This window comes from Chrysochloris asiatica, unplaced genomic scaffold (genome assembly GCF_000296735.1).
Source record: "Chrysochloris asiatica unplaced genomic scaffold, ChrAsi1.0 scaffold00109, whole genome shotgun sequence".
NCBI lineage: Eukaryota > Metazoa > Chordata > Mammalia > Afrosoricida > Chrysochloridae > Chrysochloris > Chrysochloris asiatica.
Window position 1 is genome coordinate 115,238 of NW_006408627.1, and position 19,293 is coordinate 134,530.

The following is a 19,293-nucleotide window of genomic DNA, read 5'->3' on the forward strand; positions in this document are numbered from 1 at the left end:
AAAAAAAAAAAAAAAGATACATTAGAAAATGCTAACAAAGAGAAAGCAGGAGCCAGATCTTAATATCAGAAAAAGAATTCAAGGCCTAAAGCACACAGGATAAGGATGGCTTCTACAATGTCTTTGCTTCCAATGCATCATCATAAACTTATTTCTTATTCTTTTCTCTTCCCTAAGCCTTTCCAACTCATCAACTCCTCTTACAGATATGGAATGCTTCATGAATTTGCGTGTCATTCTTGTTCAGGGGCCATGCTAATCTTCTCTGTATCGTTCCAATTTTAGTATATGTGCTGCCAAAGTGAGCACTCTTTTGGTTTCTTGTAGTGTTTTGTACTTTTCTTTGTAGAGGTCCTTTGTTTCTCTTGTTACATTTATTCCCAGATACTTCATCCTTTGGGCGGCTATTGTAAATGGTATTGCTTTCCTAATATCGTTTTCAGTGCTATCCTTATTGGTAAAGAGGAATCCAACTGATTTTTTTATGTTGATTTTATATTTTGCCACTTGGTTGAATCTTCTTCTGATGAGGTGTAGTAGATTATTTTTTTCATGATAGAATTAAAAAAAAAAAAAAGGTTTTTTTTAAGGTTTTATTGTGGATTGAGTGAAAATTTGCAGGGCAGATCATCAGTTTTACATTCAACAAATCATATACCTGGTTTCATTACAATGATTATAATCCCCTCCATGTACCATCAGTTAACAGTATTTCTCTCTATTCACTTTGGCTTTTTAAACAACAACAACAAAAAACAAAAACAAAAAATGCTCAGGCATATATAATAATTACACCTCCAAAGGGCACATTCTGCAAGTCAGCCTCCTGGCCACCAGCTCTTAGTCCATCTCTTCCCATGAATCTAGAGTCCTCAGTCACTCCACTTCTCCATGACCCCATTTCTGTCTCCATCTCTGGTGTCCATGCTTCTCTGGATAGGGTCTCACATTCTGCTTCTGCTCTTCTCCCTTGATGATCCTAGGGTCCTGTTTCGGGATTGTAAGATGAACTACTCCCTTGTTTTTGTTACAAAATTTCTACCTTTAAAATTGTGACAGTTGCAATTAATTATGATAACAATTATTCACAGTTGCAATTAATTATGGATCTTATCTAGATTTCTTTTCACCAGACCCATCTAGACAAGATGAAAACTATTCAGTGAGGACTCTTTCTTCTCCCTAACCTCATACTCAATCTAAATTCCCTCTTGAAACCTTGTAAGACAGTCACTTTGTACATTTATCGTCCCCTCATTTTAGATAGCCAATGTCTAAGTTGCCCATACCTATCTACCCTGTATACAGAAAAGATAGCATTGGTACTTGATGTGAAGACTCCTTCCTTTTCTGTTGGTATTTAGAGTTACTACCTCCATGAGTATAGGTCAGGTTCATCAAATTGTAGCAATTTAACCTTGTTTTCTTTATTAAAAATTTTTTTTGTTTTTGTTTTTTGGTAAACTTCCTCTACTCGAGTACTGATTATCAAGTCATCGAGGCTAGGTCACATGGGTACTGCCTATATGTTTGAGTGTTCTTATGCAGCTTCCCTCACTTCATATAATCTGGATGCTTCACTCTCAGCTCTAGCCCTTTGTGGCTATGTCTTTGTCTGTGGGCTCAAGTGCCCCTAAGTCTCACCACACTTTGGACCAACAAGTCCTTCCTCTTCTCTCCCTCATCTCCAGGGAGTCAATGGCTTGTGGTTGAACTCAACCTATTTCTTCATTGCTGTTTTTCCCCCTCTTCCACTCACCAGTAGACCAAGTTGGTCACCAGCAAGCTTACATGTCTGTTCATGTGTTCTCTTTGAGTTTCAGTCTTAGAGGGGAGTTTGTCCTGAAAGAACATGATTACTTGCTTTGATGGCTTCCTGGCGAACAGTTTGCTTATTCTTGCCAGTCATGTTGACATTTTTGTTTTGTGATTTTTCCTGATGATCTTTCTTTGACGATGTATTTTCTGTTGCTCTAGCTGTTCCAGGCTGGTCTGCTTGTCCTTACTATTGGAAATGTCCGACCTCAGAAGATTCTGGATGGGACTCAGGATTCCACCTAAAGTCCTATATTCTGCAAAGGCTTTGCACGAGGCCTATTTCACTGGGCAAGTTCTAGAACCCCTTTTAGGTATTCCAATCAGTTACAGGCTGTAGATGGGCTTACAAATTTTCTCTAATCATGTTTACTAACATTCCTTTCTAGCCCACTCAAGTGTTTATTTTACAATAGTGAGCAAGGGAAACCAATATTCATAAGACAGTCAAGCATTTTAGTATTATTTCCCCTCTTCAAACAATGCATTTAATTCATTTACATTCAGTGTAATTATCAATATGTATGAATTAATTGCTGCCATTATGTTGTTGTTTTTTAATCCTGTTGTTGCTTTCTTTGTTCTGCATGTTGTCCTGTGCTGAGTTCATGGTTTTTGTGTTCTTTTTTGTGAGTTTTCTCATAGTCCTGATGTTAAATACACTAATGAAGAGATGAAGGGTGCAGAATAGATAAGAAAACTAGATCCTTCAATGTGCTGTCTGTGAGAGACACATCTTACATACAGAGACAGAAACAGATTAAAAGTCAAAGGATGGGGAAATAAACACCAAATTAATTGCAATAAAAGAACAAACAGAAGTGACAGTACTAATCTCTGATAAAATAAACTTTAAGGAAAAAACCAGAATAATAGATAAAGATGAACATTATCTCATGATTAAAGGGACAATTGAACAAGAAGACATAACCATAGTAAATATCTATGGTCTCAATGAAAGAGCTCCAAAATATAGAAAGCAAACTCTAATAGATCTGAAGAAAGAAATAGATGAATCTACAATAATAGTGGGTGATTTTAATGCATGGCTTTAAAAATGGATAGAACAACCAGAAAAAAACTCGAAAAGGACACAGAGGAACTAAACAACACAATCAGCTGACTTCATAGATGTGTACGCAGCATTCAACCAAACAACAGAACAATACACATTCTTTTCTACCGCACATGGAACATTCTCCAGAATAGACCATGTGTTAGGCCACTAAACAAACCTCCATAAGTTTTAAAATATCAAAATACTACAAAACACCTACTCAGACCACAATACTGTCAAATTAGACATCAACAATAGGAAGACCAAGGAAATAAAGTCAAATACATGGAAACTGAATAACACCCTGATGAAAAGCGACTGAGTAGTAGAAGAAATGAAATGTGAGCTCACAAATTTCCTAGAAACAAACGAGAATGGAAACACAACAAAACAAAACCTTTGTGACACGGCAAAAGCAGTGCTAAGAGGTCAATTTATTGCAATAAATGCATATATCCAAAAAGAAGGAAGAACCAAAATTAACACCTTAATACAGCATCTACAACAATTAGAAACAGACCAACAAAGGGAACCTATAGCCACCAAAAGAAAAGAAATTATAATAAAGATTAGCCGAAATAAATGAGATAGAAAACAGAAAATCTATAGAAAGAATTAACAGGATAAGAAGCTGGTTCTTGGAAAGGATTAACAAAATTGACAGATCATTGGCAAACCTAACAAAAGAAAGAAGGAGAAGACACAAATAACATGCATTAGAAACCACATGGACAGTGTCACAACAGAACCAAAGGAAATCAAAAGGATAATAACAGAATACTATGAAAAGTTGTACTCCATCAAATTTGAAAATTTAGAAGAGATGGATACATTTTTAGAAAAACACGACCTACCTAAACTTACACAGAGTGAAGTAGAAAACTCGAACAGCCCAATAACAAAAGAAGAAATTGATCAGGTCATCAAAAAACTCCTAACCAAAAGAAGTCCAGGCCCAGATGGTTTCACTGGTAAGTTCTACCAAACATTTAGGGAAGAGCTGTCACCAATTCTATTCAAATAGTCCAGAATATAAAGGAGGATGAAAAACTTCCTAATACAAACTGGACCAATAAACAATAAATATTCTTATTAATGGAGAGAAAAGATTGAAGTTGTCAAGGACTCATTTTTCTTGGGCAAGTATCAACACTCATGGAAGCAGCAGTCAAGAAATCAAATGATGTGTTGCATCAGGCAAATCTGCTGCACAAGACCTTTTTAAAATATTGAAAAGCAAAGATGTCAGCTTGAGGACTAAGGTGCACCTGACCAGAGCCAGGGTATTTTCGATAACCTCATATGCATGCAAAAGCTGCACAGTGAATAAGGAAGACCTTATTATAATAAGTAGAAGAATTGATGCTTCTGAGTTATGGTTTTGGAGGAGAATATTGAAAGTGCCATGGGATGTCAAAAGAACCAACAGATCTGTGTTGGAAGAAGTGCAGCCAGAGTGCTCCTTGGAGTCCAGGATGGCCAAAGTTTGTCTCTCATACTTCAGACATATTGTCAGGAATGACCAGTTGTTGGAGAAGGATATCATGTTTGGTAAGGTGGCAGGTGAGAGAAAAAGAGGAAGACCCCCAGTGAGATGGATTGGCAAGGTGGCAGCATCAATGGGCTCAAGTGCAGCAACAATAGTGAGGTTGGCCCAGGATTGGGCAGTGTTTCATTCTGCAGTGCATAAGGTCGCTATGAGTCAATACTGATTCAATGGCACCTAACAACATAACCCTCATACCAAAACCAGGGAAGAGCATCACTAAGAAAGAAAATTATAGACCAATATCCCTTAAGAACATAGATGCAAAAATGCTCAACAAAATCCTAGCCAAAAGAATCCAGTAGCACATCAAAAATATAATACATCATGATCAAGTGGGATTCATATCAGGAATTCAAGGATGATTCAACATTAGAAAAACAATTAACCTAATCCACTATATAAATGAGAAAAAAGAAAAGAACCACATGATCATATTGATTGATGCAGAAAAGTCATTTGACAAAATACAACATCCATTCCTGATAAAAACACTCAATAAAGTAGGAATTGAAGGGAAACTCCTCAACATAATCAAGAGCATATATACAAAACCAGAAGCCTACATTACTCTCAGTGGAGAGAACCTGAAAGCCTTCCCTGTAAGAATAGGAAACAAGGATGCTCTTTGTTACCACTCCTATTCAACATTGTACTGGAAATCTTAGCAAGAGCTATATGGCAAGACAGGGAAATTAAAGGCATCCAAATTGGCAAAGAGGAAGTAAAACTCTCTCTATTTGCAGATGATATGATCCTATACATAGAAAACCCCAAAAGACCCAGTAAAAAAGCTACTAGAGCTCATTGAAATATTCAGCAAAGTGGCAGGATGTAAGATCAACATACAAAAATCAGTTGGAATCTTCTATACCAACAACAACAGCTTTGAAAAGGACTGAAAAGGACTTTAGGAAAGCAGTACCATTTACAGTGGCCACACAAAGGATGAAATATCTGGGAATAAATGTAACCAGAGAGACTAAGGACCCATACAAAGAAAACTACCAAACACCACTACAAGAAACCAAAAGAGACTTACAAAAATGGAAGAATGTACCACGCTCCTGGATAGGAAGACTTAATTAATATTGTGAAAATGTCAATACTGCCCAAAGCAATTTACACATATAATGCAATTTCAATCCAGATTCCAATGACATTTTTCAAAGAGATGGTTTAAAAAAAAAACAAAAAACAAAAAACTTTATATGGAAAGATAAGAGATCCAGGATAAGCAAAGCACTGCTTAATAGAAAGAATAAGGTTGGAAACCTCTCACTCCCTGATTTCAAAATTTATTACACAGCTACAGTGGTCAAAATAGCTTAGAAAGATTCATTGATCAGTGGAACAGAATTGAGAATCCAGAAATTAACCCATCCACATACAGCCAACTGATTTTCGACAAAGTGCCTAAATATGTTGCATGGGGAGGTGATAGTCTCTTCAACAAATGGTGCTAGCAGAACTGGAAAGCAATGTGCAAAAGATTGAAACAAGACCTTTACCTCATACCTTATACAAAAACCAACTCAGCATGGATTAAAGACCTAAATGTGAATCCCAGAATTATGAAAGCCATCAATGAAAAAATAGGAACAAATTTGAGGGCTGTAATTCAGGGAATACATAGAACACCAAACGTTTTGAAAACTACACAAACGAAAGTAGACAAAATAGATGAGTGGGACATACTAAAAGCTTATGTGCATCAAAAGAGTAAAAAGGGAACCCACAGAATGGGAAAAAATCTTTTGCAGTGACACATCAGACAAGGGATACATTTCTAAAATATATAGGATTGTACAACACATTTACAAGAAAATGACAAATAACCCAATTAACAAATGGGCACAGGACATGAACAGACACTTCACCAAGGAGGAGATCCGGACAGCCAACAACATATGAAGAAATGTTCACAATCACTAACCATTAGAAAGATGCAAATCAAAACAACAATAAGATATCATCTCACATGAACAATAACAGCAGAGATTTAAAAAAAAGTAGAGGATAATAAACGCTGGCAAGTATGTTGGGAGACGGACGTTCCTGCATTGCTGGTGGGATTGCAAAATGGTCCAACCACTCTGGAAAGCAATATGGCACTTCCTCAGAAGGTTGGAAATAGAAATACCTTTGTTGTTTTTGTTGTTAGGTGCCATTGAGTTGGTACCGCCTCATAGCAACCCTATGCACAGCAGAAGGAAACACTACCTGATCTTGGGCCAACCTCACTATTGTTGCCAAGCTTGAGTCCATAGATGCTGCCACCTGGCCAATCCATCTCTTTGGGGGACTTCCTCTTTCTCTCTGACCATCCACTCTACCAAACATGATATCCTTCACCAGTGACTGGTCTCTCCTGACAATATGTCCAAAGTATGTGAGATGAAGTTTGGCCATCTTGGTTTCAAGAAGCACTCCAGCTACACCTCTTCCAACACAGATCTGTTGGTTCTTTTGGCAGCCCATGGCTGCCAAAACTCAAATGTGTCAATTCTTCTATGGTTTTCCTTATTTACTGTCCAGCTTTCACATGCATTATGAGGTTATGGAAAATACCATGGCTTGGATCAGGCGCACCTTAGTCCTCATTGCTGTTCAAGACTTTGAAAAACTTCAGTTTGAATTGCCTAATGCAATACGTCTTTTGGTTTCTTGACTGCTGCTTCCATGAGTGTTGATAGTTGATCCAAGAAGAATGAAGCCCTTGACAACTTCAATCTTGATAAGAATGTTGTTTATTGGTCCAGTGGTGAGGATTTTTGTTTTCTTGACATTGAAATATAATCCATACCAAAGGCTGTGTTCTTTGATCTTCATCAGTAAATGTTTTAAGTCCTCTTCACTTTCAGAAAGCAAGCTTGTATCATCTGCATATCACAGGTTGTTAATGAGCCTTCCTCCAATCCTGATGCCACGTTTTCTCAACCGAACTCAGCATCTTGGATGATTTGCTCAGCATATAGGTTGAACAAGTATGGTGAAAGAATACAACCCTGTCGCATATCTTTCTTAATTTTAAACCATTCAGTGTTCCCATGTTCTTTTGAACAACTGTCTCTTGGTCCATGTACAGATTCCTCATGAGCACAATTAAGTGTTTCAGAATATTCATACTTTACATGTTGTCCATAGCTTGTCATGATCCATACAATCAAAAGCCTTTCAATAATCAATAAAGCACAGGTAAACATCTTTCTTATATTTTCTGCTTTCAGCCAAGATCCATCAGTCATCGGCAATGATATCTCTCATTCCATGGCCTCTTCTGAATTCAGCTTGACCCTTTGGAAGTTCTCTGTCAATGTATGCTTGCAGCCATTTCTGTATTACCTTTAGTCACACTTTATGCACATGGGATACCAAAAAGATTGTCCAATGATTTCCACATTCCATTGAATCACCTCTCTTTGGAATGGGCACAAATATGGATCTCTTCCAATCAGTTGGCCAGATAATTGTCTTCCAAATTTCTTGGCAGACATGAAGGAGTGCCTCCAGTGCCGCCTCACTTTCTTGAAAGATTTCAATTTTGACTTCATCAATTTCTGGGGCCTTGTTCTTTGCCAATTCCTTCAATGCACCTTGGACTTCCTCCTTCAGTATCATTGGCTCTTTATCATATGCTACCTCTTGAAACGATTGAACATTAATCATTTCCTTTTGGTACAGTGACTCTGTATATTCCTTCCATCTTCTCTAGATGCTTTCTGCCTCATTCAATAATTTGCCCAGAGAATCTTTCAATAAAGAAAATTGAGGCTTGAATTATTTCTTCATTTCTCCTAGCTTGAGAAATGCTGAACGTGCTCTTCTTTTTCAGTTTTCTGACTCCAGAACTTTGCATATTTTGTTGTAATATTTGGCTTTATCTTCTTGAACTGATCCTTGAAATTTTCTGTTCAGCTCTTGGACTTCGTAATTTCGTCCATTTCCTTTAGCATCTCTACATTGGAGAGCAAGTTTCAGTGTCTCTTCTGACATCCATTTTGACCTTTTCCTTCTTTCTTGTCTTCTTAATGACTTTTTGCTTTCTTCCTTTATGATTCTTGATGTCATCCCACAACTCTTCTGGTCTTCGGTCTTCAGTGTTTAATGTATCAAATCTGTTCTTCAGATGATCTCTAAATTCAGGTGGGATATATTCAAGGTCATCTTTTGGCTCTCGTGGATTGTTTTTTTTTCATTTTCTTCAACTTCAGTTTGAATTTGCATATAAGCAATTGTTCTTCCATCTTCTCTTTCTGAAGAGATAGTCAATTTGATTTCTATGTATTCCACCTGATGAGTTAGTTACATGTGTATAGTCGTCTCTTATGCTGTCTAAGGAAGGTATTTGAAATGAACAATTCATTGATTTTTCAGAATTCTATCATGTGATCTCCAACTTCTTTTCTATCACCAACGTGATATTTTGCAACTACTGATCCTTCGTTTTTGCTCCCAACCTTTGAATTCCAATCACCACTCATCTGTCAGTTTGTCGTACTGTGGTGGCTTGTGAGTTGCTGTGATTCTGAAAGCTATGCCACCAGTATTTTAAATACCAGCAGGGTCACCTATGGTGGACAGGCTTCATATGAGCTTCCAGACAAAGACAGAGTAGGAAAATGGAGTTACGAACTACTTCCGAATATTTAGTCACTGAAAACCTTATGAGCAGCAGAGAAACACTGTCAGATATTGTGCCAGAAAATGAGCCCCTCAGGTTGGAAGGCACTCAAAATGCAACTAGGGGCCTCCTCAGAGTAGAGTTGACTGTGATGACGTGAATGGAGTAAAGCCCACAGGACCTTTATTTGCTGATTGGGCAAAATTCAAAATGAAGAGAAACTTCTGTAAACATTCATTGATAATTGGAACATGGGATGTATGAAGTATGAATCTCAGAAAATTGGAAGTTGTCAAAAATGAAATGGAACGCATAAACATCGATATCTTAGGCATTAATGGACTGGTCTTGGTCATTTTGAATCTGACAACTATATGGTTTACTATGCCGGGAATAACAAATTGAAGAGGAATGGTGTTGCATTCATTGTTAAAAAAGGACATAGCCAATCAGTCATGAGGTACAATACTGTCTGTGATAGCATCATATCCATGTGCTGACAGGGAAGCTCAGTTAATACCACTATTATTCAAATTTGTGCACAACCACTAAAGCTAGTGAGGATGAAATAAAAGAATCCTACCAACTTCTTCAATCTGAAATTGATCAAACATACAATCAAGATGTATTGATCATTACTGGTGATTGGGATGCAAAGGTTTGGAGCAAAAGAAATATTTTATGACCCAGCAATTCCTCTACTTGGTATTTACCCACAAGAAATATGAACCATAACACAAGTAGATATATGCGCACCAATTTTCATAGTAGCACTATTTACAATAGCAAAAAGATGGAGACAGCCAAAGTGTCTATCAATTGAACAATGGATAAACAAACTGTGGTACACACACACAATGGAATATTATGTTACATTGAAGAATAACAAGAAAGCTGCAAGCCATGGCATAACATGCATGAACATTGAGGACATTATGTTGAGTGAAATTAGTCAGTCACAAAAGGAGAAATACTGTATAAGACCACTACTATAAAAGACTAAGAAAAAGAACCCATACTAAAAGGGGGGAAAATTCTTTGTGGGTTACAGGGATGTGACGGATGGGGTGAGGGTAGGATGGGTAAGGTGGAGCACAGGGTAGGGAATAGACACAGGATAGTTTGGGTGCTGGGGAGGGGGACAATACACAAGGGGGAAGGGATTGGAAGAACAAGGCAGATGGTAGAACAATTAGGCAGGTTTGCATGGGCTAAGTGGGATAGAGGTAAATAATGATATATGCACAACCTTGGAACAACAGGGCTCTGAGATACAGGGATTGAGGGATGGTTGGAATTGGCAAAAGGGGGTAAACAATATGAAGATGCTTGGCTGTCTTTTTTTTAATTTTTATTGTGAATTATGTGATAGTTTACATGGAAGAACATTAGTTTTACATTCATCCTATCGTATATCATTTCATTGCCTTGGTTACAATCCCCTCCATGCATCATCAACCAACCAAAGGGTATATACTACAAGCCTGCCCCCTGGTCATCAGTACACTGCCCCTCCCCCTCTCTGTTTCCAAAGTCCCCAACTGCTCCATCTCTCCACGATGCTTGGCTGTCTTTTGAATCTTGGTTTCACTTGCACACCATTATAAAATAGACACTTGAGGGGGAGAGTAAGGAATAGCCAGAAATATCACCATAGACAGCTTGTAAGTCCATCTTCTGCCTATAACTGATTGGAATATCCAAAATGGGGGCTACAACTTGCCCAGTGAAGGAGGCTTCCTGTGGAGCCTCTGTATTACATGAGACCATATGTGGAATCTTGAACCCCATCCAGAATCTTCTGAGGTGGGAAATTTCCACTTGAAAGAACAAGCAGACCAGCCTGGAGCTGTTAGAAGAACAGAAGATATTTCTTGAAAGAAAGACCGACAGGAAAAATGAAAAACAATAGCAGCAGTCCCACTGACTACTACAAGAACAAGCAAGTGGCTTGCCTAGGAGACATCAAGGTAAGTGGTTAGGTCCCCTCAGGGCTAACCCCCTTCCAAGACTAAGACTCAGTGGGAATACACGAGCAAGCATACGGTCTCGCTGGTAACCATGTTGGTCACCGATAGAGGAAGTAAGGGAAAAACAACAATGAAGCTGGGAGGTAAGCCGTATCACATTCAACAGACTCCTGTGAACCTGGGTGGAGACCTAGTTGGCCAGCAGTATGGCAAGACCTGAGGACTCCCAGGGCCAGAGTTAGTGACATAGCCACAGAGGACTAGTGTGGAGAGTGAACCATCCAGCTAATAAGAAGAGAGGGCATGTGCATAATAAGAACACCCACACTTGCAGGTAATACTCACTTGATCTGGCTTCAATGGCTGGATGATCAGAACTCAACTAGAAGATGAAAGAAAAGGGAAAAAAGAGTAATCTGATACAATTTGATGAACTTGACCTACACCTATGGAAGCAGTAGAAGCAGTAGCTCAAAAGAGGGAACAAATCTTCATAGTGAGGATTATTTCCACGCCCTTGATACACAGGGTAGACAGGGATGGGCAACTTGGACATTGGCTACCCAAAATGGTGGTGGGGGGGGAGGGCTACAAAGGCCAGAAGTGACTGGTTTACAAGCTTTCAAGAGGGAACGTAGATCCAAAGTGTGTAGAGGAAGACAGACTCTCCACTGAGTAGTATCCAATCTGTCTGGGCGGGGCTAATGAAATAGGGATAGCAGTCATGTGGCACAATAGTGAATAATTGCTATGAAGACTGATTATGAGGGTTGGAAATGTAAAGGTAGACATTTTGTAACAAACGGAGGGGAGTGGTTGACTTTGCAGTCCAGGAGTGGACGTCCCTGGGACCATCAAGGGAGAAGAGCGGAGTGTGGGACATACCCAGAGAAACAATGATACCAGAGATGGAGGCAGAGACAATGACATGGAGAGATAGAACGGCTGGGAACTCTAGACCCAGAAAGGGAGAGGGTCTGTGTGCTGATGACAGAGGGGTAGGCTTGCAAGGTATACCCTTTGGTTGGTTGATGATGTCTGTAGGGAATTGTAACCATGGCAATGAAGCGATATACGATAGGATGAATGTAAAGCTAATGTTCTCCCATGTAAACTATCACATAATTCACAATATAATATTTAAAAGAAAACAGAAATGAAATATTTTTTGATGATCACCAGGGGTTGGAGGGAGGGGGGAGTAATTCACTGACTAGAAAGTTGACACGTTAGCTCAGGTGGCAGGGAGGGCAATATACAACAAGGGTAATATACAAGAAGGAGGGTGGCAGAAGAATGATGAAGATAGGTGAAGACACAGGAAGGTATGCATGGGCTAAGGGAATAGAGGTAGATAGTGATATATACACAACCTTAGAACAACAGTGTTGTATGTGTAGATACATGGATTGAGACATAGACTGAATGAGTATGGGAGGGATAGTGAGATATATGCTACAAATATTTAAGAGTTTGAAAGAGGATATTTGTACATGAATATTTACCTTTCCTGCAAACACAACTGCCGGGGACTTGCCTCGACATAGTTGTGCTGTTCACGAGTGTTTGGTTCACGAGGAGGGGAGATCCAGTGGCGACAGAGATAGCAAAAGAGACACAGAGACACAAAGAGAGAGACAAAGAGACACTCTGAAACCAGAGCGAATGCTGGATTGGCATCAGGCAGATCCTACATTGCAAACATCTCAGCCACGAAGGGCGTAATATCCTGCATAGTAAACATCTAAGCTAAACAGACAGTATGGTTGCAAGGCTGGACTATGCCCCCTGCATGCTGTAACACATGCCTTGCCAGTCGTAATGCACCTGGATTCGTTCTGCGCCTTCCTTTTATTTAGGGGAGGTACTTTACACAAAGCTAGGAGGGGACTAAGACAAGGTACAGCTGTCAATCTTATTTTTCCAGGCATTTTAGGCAACTTTACATCATACTTTGCAGGTTCGAATCTCACTACAGCAACTTGGTTTCTCAAGCTTAATTAACATACCTTTTGGCACCTAGCCTCAAATGGAGGGAAGAAAGGGAGGATTGTGAGGATTCCCATTGTGTCGGCTGCCCAGCCCAGGTTCCTCAGGAAAAGAGGCACCTGGGTGAATAGGCAGCACCTGGAAACACTTTAGGGAGGGCATTCCTATTGTCCTTGGAACAGACCAGGGAGCCACCCAATTTATCTTGAATGAATTCTCTGAGAGAAGAACTTTGCCCGTTTAAAATTTTACAGTCTTGACTTCTAGGTAAATATTACATTTATCTGTGTATTTCAAGGGCTTCATGTCTGCAATTAATAAAAAATAATTTGTTATTAACTGCCAGGTGGCTAGATCTGTTACACTCGGGCCTATAGGGCCTTGAACCTCTGACCAGGCCTTCACGGTCTGCAACACACAACTATGAATGTGGTGGATCATACAGAATACAGTGGGTAAAATGATGAAAACTTCCTAGATATTATTAAACATCTTAAGGCAATCAGTTGCTGGACCTGAGGGCTTAGGATCATAGTCTCAGGGGTCACCATGGTCAATGGGGATAACATAGTCCACAAAGACAATGTTCTACATCCTACTTTGGTGAGAAGCCTCTTAGATATTGCGAGCTCATGAATGGCTGTCTATAAGGTGCAGCTATTGGTATCTCTATGTGCGGAAGAAAAAAAGAATGATAAGAATTGAAGAAGCTTGGAATCAATTTGTCCAATGGACTGATGGAACATGGGACCAACAGTATCCATGACTCTGAGACCAAAAGAACTAGATGGTGCTCAGCTACCACTCCCAACTTCTCTGGAAGGGATCACATTAAAGGGTCCTGGATAGAGTGGGAGAAAATGTGGAGCAAAACTCAAAATTATTTAATAATAATAATAATAATAATAAAAGACCAGGTTTACTGTTCAGAAAGAGACTGGAAGAACCTGAGACTATGGTGTTTACCACCCTTTAGGTTTGGAAAGGAACTCATGTGGCCCAATTTTCACCCAAACAGTAGATATAGTGGAGGTGGTGGGGAGGGGGCTGGAGGGGGAAGAACAGCAACACTAGTAAGGTATGCTCACCATGGAATATTCAATCATTCAAATCAAAAGAGCAACATTTTTCTAAGGACAAAGTTGAAAAGAGTTGGGAAAGTGGGTGGAATGCAAATAGGAACCCCAGGGAGGAAGTGGGATAACTGTTGTTGTATTGGGGGAACTGTAATCACTGAGCTGAAACAAAGTGTATGATTTGCTGAATGTAAAACTGATGATCTTGTCTGTAATCCTTCACCGAAGAGAGATTACACACACACACACACACACACACACACACACACACATATATATATATATATATATATATATATATATATATATATATATCACTAGGTACACTGTTCATGCTCTTGTTCCTTCTCTCCTTAAAGCAAGGAAGAGAAAGAGGAAGACTGTGGGGTAGTGGTTTCTGAGAAATGTGTGGGTAGAGGAAGTGATAGGGAGACCAGAGTCAATGCGCCACCACTTAGCATGAGAAACCTCTGGAGCCCAAGAGCCAATTAATGAGCCCCATTCTAGATGCTTCTATGTCTATATCCCGTGTTCAGTTCTCTCTGAACACACGCGCGGGAGCAGGTGTGTTCTGCGGAGTTGTCAAAGCTGTTTTCTGTTCTGCGGAATTGTTACTCTAACCATAAGACAGGACCACACATATGTATAAAGTCTGCAGCTGAGATAGTAATTCTGAAGCTCTTTGAGCATCTACAAATCCAAGCTATCGATAGCAGAAAAGTGTTGTGGTGTTCTGGTGAACTACTCATTTCATTTAGCAGATAAACTGTGTGGTTCAACATCACCTGGGCTTGATTTGTGGTGAGGGATACAAACTTTGATGATCATATCAGGGGAGACGATCAAACAATGAAGCATCCAACTTAAGAGCTAAAGGTATCCTTGGTGGTCTTCTAGCAGTTTAACCCTTCATTTTCCCTTCGTTCAAAGCAGCAAGGATGTCCAGCTCACAGGACTGCTGTGAAAACAAAATGAGATAAATGTGGAGGTGTTTATATAAATATATATTTTAAAATCAATATTGAATACTACATATCAATATTTGCTTTTAGGGTGAGTGCTTGAATCTTGACTGTAAATTCTCAACCCTGATTGGCATTACCTGGGAGCATATAAAAAAATAGCCATGCCAGAGCACCTCCCTGCTCCTCCCACCTCCAAGATTGATATACAGGTGGTGTGTGGAGGAACCTGAGTATGAATATATATTTTTTAAATCTCAGGTTTTTCTACCGGGCAGCAGGGTTGAGAACCACTGTGTCATAGAAGACTTAGGAAGGAATCCTGCTTTAACAGGTAGGATAGAGAAATGCTTCCTGGAGAAGGTCATGTTTGAATGAGACTTTTTTAGGATCAATAGAGAGCCCTAGTATGGTGCTGTAGGATAAGTTCTGGACTCGTAACCAAAAGGTTGGCTGTTCAAAGCCACCGGCTGCTCTCATAAACCCTACATAGAATTGCTGTGAGTCAGAACCAACTCAACGACACAAAACAAATCCAAGATTTGTTGGATTTAGGGGATAAGATTTCTGGACTAAGCGATTTGCATAAAACTTAAAAATCCAAAAAGGTTTATTATGAAAAGTTCATCTCTCCTCCAGTTACCCTGTTCTCCCTGTGGACAGACCTCCTTAGAAGTCCTAGCTGGTGCTCTTAACAGATACTCTTTATAGTTATTGTTAGGATGTTTTCAGATTTCTCAGGGGAAAGAAGTAACAGATGTCAGTTTCTGTTCCAGGACTTTTTATAAGCACATCGACATAGTTATAATTTAATTGAGGAAGCTCACTTATGAAAAAAAAAAAAATCAAGAAGTTGATTTTCAGCATGAGAAATTTTCTTCCTTTTTTTCTGGTTATGTTTTCTGTCACTGTAAATTCTGAACAGTTTTTTTTTTTCCTGAATTAATCTTTTTTAAGAAAAAAAAGAGGAAAGAAAATTGAAGTAATTATAGATGCCCATGCAATGAAAATCTGTAGAAATAATAGGGAGAGATCCCATGTACAATTTACCTTGAGTAGCTTATATATATATATTTATTTTTATTGTTGTTGAGAATATACACAGTAGAACATACATCAATTCAACAACTTCTTCATGTACAATTCAGTGATGCTGATGACAGTCTTCAATGACAGCACCCATTCTTACCCTCCTTTTCTGAGTTGTTCCTTCACCATGAACATAAACTCATTATCTGCTAAGTGTCTTTGGAATGGGCAGAACCAACACTCTTTTGTGTTTTGGAGCCTAGACATAGGTAGAAACTTGCTAGTTCAACCAGATCTAAGAAGCTTCTCTCCCAGCTGGGTTACTCTTTTTTGGTAGCCAACCAAGATTCCCAGCATGCCCATAAAGAATGCCACCAAGGCCTGGGCAGCACCTGTCACCACAGAGATAAAGCCCCAGCGGGGACTGTGCCATGTAAACATTACAAAGTTAGCTTTGATTTCCCACTAACCAGGATGGAAGACAGAAATCATCCACATCACCCCCAGGACCTCACTCTCAGTTCCAGGGTTGTAGTTTTTCAAAACAGTACCAGAGAATTTGACTTGAATTATCTTGATGTATGTGTCCATTCCAAAGAAAGGTGACCCAAAGGAATGAAGAAATCATTGGACAATAGCTTTGATATCCGATGCGAGTAAAATTTTACTAAAGGTAATACAGAACCATCTGTAAGCATATATTTACAGAGAACTTCCAGAGGTTCAAGCCGGATTCAGAAGAGGCCGGGGAACGAGGAATATCATTGTTGATGTCCGATGGACCTTGGCTGAAAGCAGAGAATATCGGAAAGATGTGTACCTGTGTTTTATTGACTAAGCAAAGGTTTTTGATTGTGTGGATCATGACAGGCTATGGACAACATTGTGAAGTATGAGTATTATGAAACACTTAATTGTGCTCATGAGGAAACTGTACATGGACCAGAAGGCAGTTGTTCAAACAGAACATGGGAATACTGGATGGTTTCAAATTAAGAAAGGTGTGTAACAGGGTTGTATTCTTTCACCATGTTTATTCAGTCTGTATGCTGAGCAAATAATCTAAGAAGCTGGGATCTATGAAGAAAAACGTGGCATCAGGATTGGATGTATGTAGATGATACAACTTTGCTTGCTGAAAGTGAAGAGGATTTAAACTATTTACTGATGAAGATCAAAGACCCTACAGCCTTTGGATTGCATCTCAATGTAAAGAAAACAAAATTCCTCACTACTGGACCAATAAACAACATTCTTATCAATGGAGAAAAGATTGAAGTTGTCAAGGACTTCATTGTTCTTGGATCAACTATCAACACTCATGGAATCAGCAGTCAAGAAATCAGACGATGAGAACAAACAAGATGGCAGATTGGGTAGAAGTGCAGTGAGAAGCACCGTCACCAACAACACAGAATACCAGACCAAGCAGACTCAGGGGATGGTCCCAGAACTCTGAACCACATATAAAGAAATATTTAGAAGTTTGGAAGGCTTACAGCCAGGGGAATTTGTAGCAGAAGCAAGAAATCCATTGGTTTCTAATTCAAGACACTCAGCTGCTCTAGGAGCATCCATCTTAGGAGAGACTAAGCCGGAGAAGGATCAGAGCAGCCACGGATGCCTGACAGAACCACAGACATAAAAGTGTGGACGTTCTTTTTTTTTTTTGGTATTTGTTCATTGGTCTCTTGCTGTCTGTGCACCTTCATTCAGGTGACTAGAGGGGGTGCCTGAGCAAGTAGACACCCCAGCAGTACCCCTGGAGGGTTATACTACTCATACACACAGATCTCCTCAAAATTTAAACTGACAGTTCCACTTAAAACCAAATGGCAGTACAAAACGGCGACAACCAGCACTGAACTGTTTATCACTAGGAGAAAGGCCTAAACAGGGACACTGGAGTGGGACAGGCAGACTAAAAAGGAAATAGGCTGAAAATTAAATCCTGAGTTAAGTCACAATGACCAACAGTGGCATCTTGAAATTTCTCAAGAAGAAGAGTGAAAAGGGAAGCCCATCACCTGATTATCTCTCTCTGGAGGCAATTAGAAAGCATAAAAAAAAAATACCAAAATAGACACTCATCTAAGTATTAAGACCACAGATAACTCCAGAATATACCCAAACAACAGAAACATGACCATATAAGCACATATCCAGAAACAAGATAAAGTGACTGAAACAAATGAGCTGGAAGTAGACCTATACTCCATACTGGAAGATGAGCAGGCTTTAAAAATGCCTGAGAAGGAATTCAGAAAAAGATTATGAAATCTTTCAAAACACTATACAATGGAGTTGAGAAAAATAAGGAAGAAGTCAGGAAAGTGCTACAGGAACAATCAAATAAGATAGATTGGAAACAATTCAAAACCTACAGAAAGAGGTTCAAATGATTAATAATAGAATATCAGAAATGGACAATAAACTGAAAGGGCAAAGGACTAGAATTGAAGAGATGGAAGCCAGAACTAGTGAGCTAGAAGATAAATCTCTCAACACTACTAACATAGAAGAGCAAGCACAAAAAAGGATAAAAAAATCTGAAGAAGGTCTAAGATTCATGTTGGTCATCATGAAGACGAATAACTTAAGAATTATCGGCATTCAGGAACCAAAAGAATCACACAAGTCCATAGAGGAGATAGTTGAAGAGATGCTGGAAGAAAATTTCCCTAATATCCTGAAAAGCAAAAAGATAAGAATTCAAGAAGCTCAACGAACTCCAGGAAGGTCAGATCCTAAAAGAAAATCACCAAGACATACAATAAACAAGCTCTCCAAAATCAAAGATAAGGACAGAATCCTGAAAGCAACTAGGGAAAAAAGAAGCATAACATACAAAGGCAAGCAAATCAGATTAAGCTCGGATTTCTCAACAGAAACCATGCAGGCAAGAAGGCAATGGGGAGACAAATATAAAACCCTGAAAGAAAAAAATTGCCACCCAAGAATCCTCTACTCAGCAAAGCTGTCAATCAAATATGATGGCATACTCAAAACATTCCAGAATAAACAGAAGCTAAAGGATTTGCCAAAGCCAACCCTGCTATGAAAAACATCCTAAAGGAAGTCCTGTGGACTGATAACCAACAAGAACACTGAGACAGGTTTGCATGGCCTGGTGAGACAGAGGTAAATAGTGATGCATACTCAACCTTGGAACAACAGGGCTCTGGGATACAGGGATCTAGGTATAGCTTGAAGAGGGTAAATAAT

At 39.2% G+C, this 19,293-nt stretch overlaps 1 protein-coding gene across 1 annotated transcript in view; it reads right to left on the bottom strand.

Moving 5' to 3' along the window:
- Positions 1-78: 78 nt before the first annotated feature.
- The window catches only part of LOC102838240 (transcription elongation factor A protein-like 8-like), a 39,017-nt gene continuing 19,802 nt past the window's right edge, over positions 79-19,293 (bottom strand). Inside the window, exon 2 of the mRNA XM_006867763.1 lies at positions 79-216. Within this exon, the coding sequence (XP_006867825.1) occupies positions 79-216 (138 nt within the window). The remainder of the gene's footprint in view (positions 217-19,293) is intronic.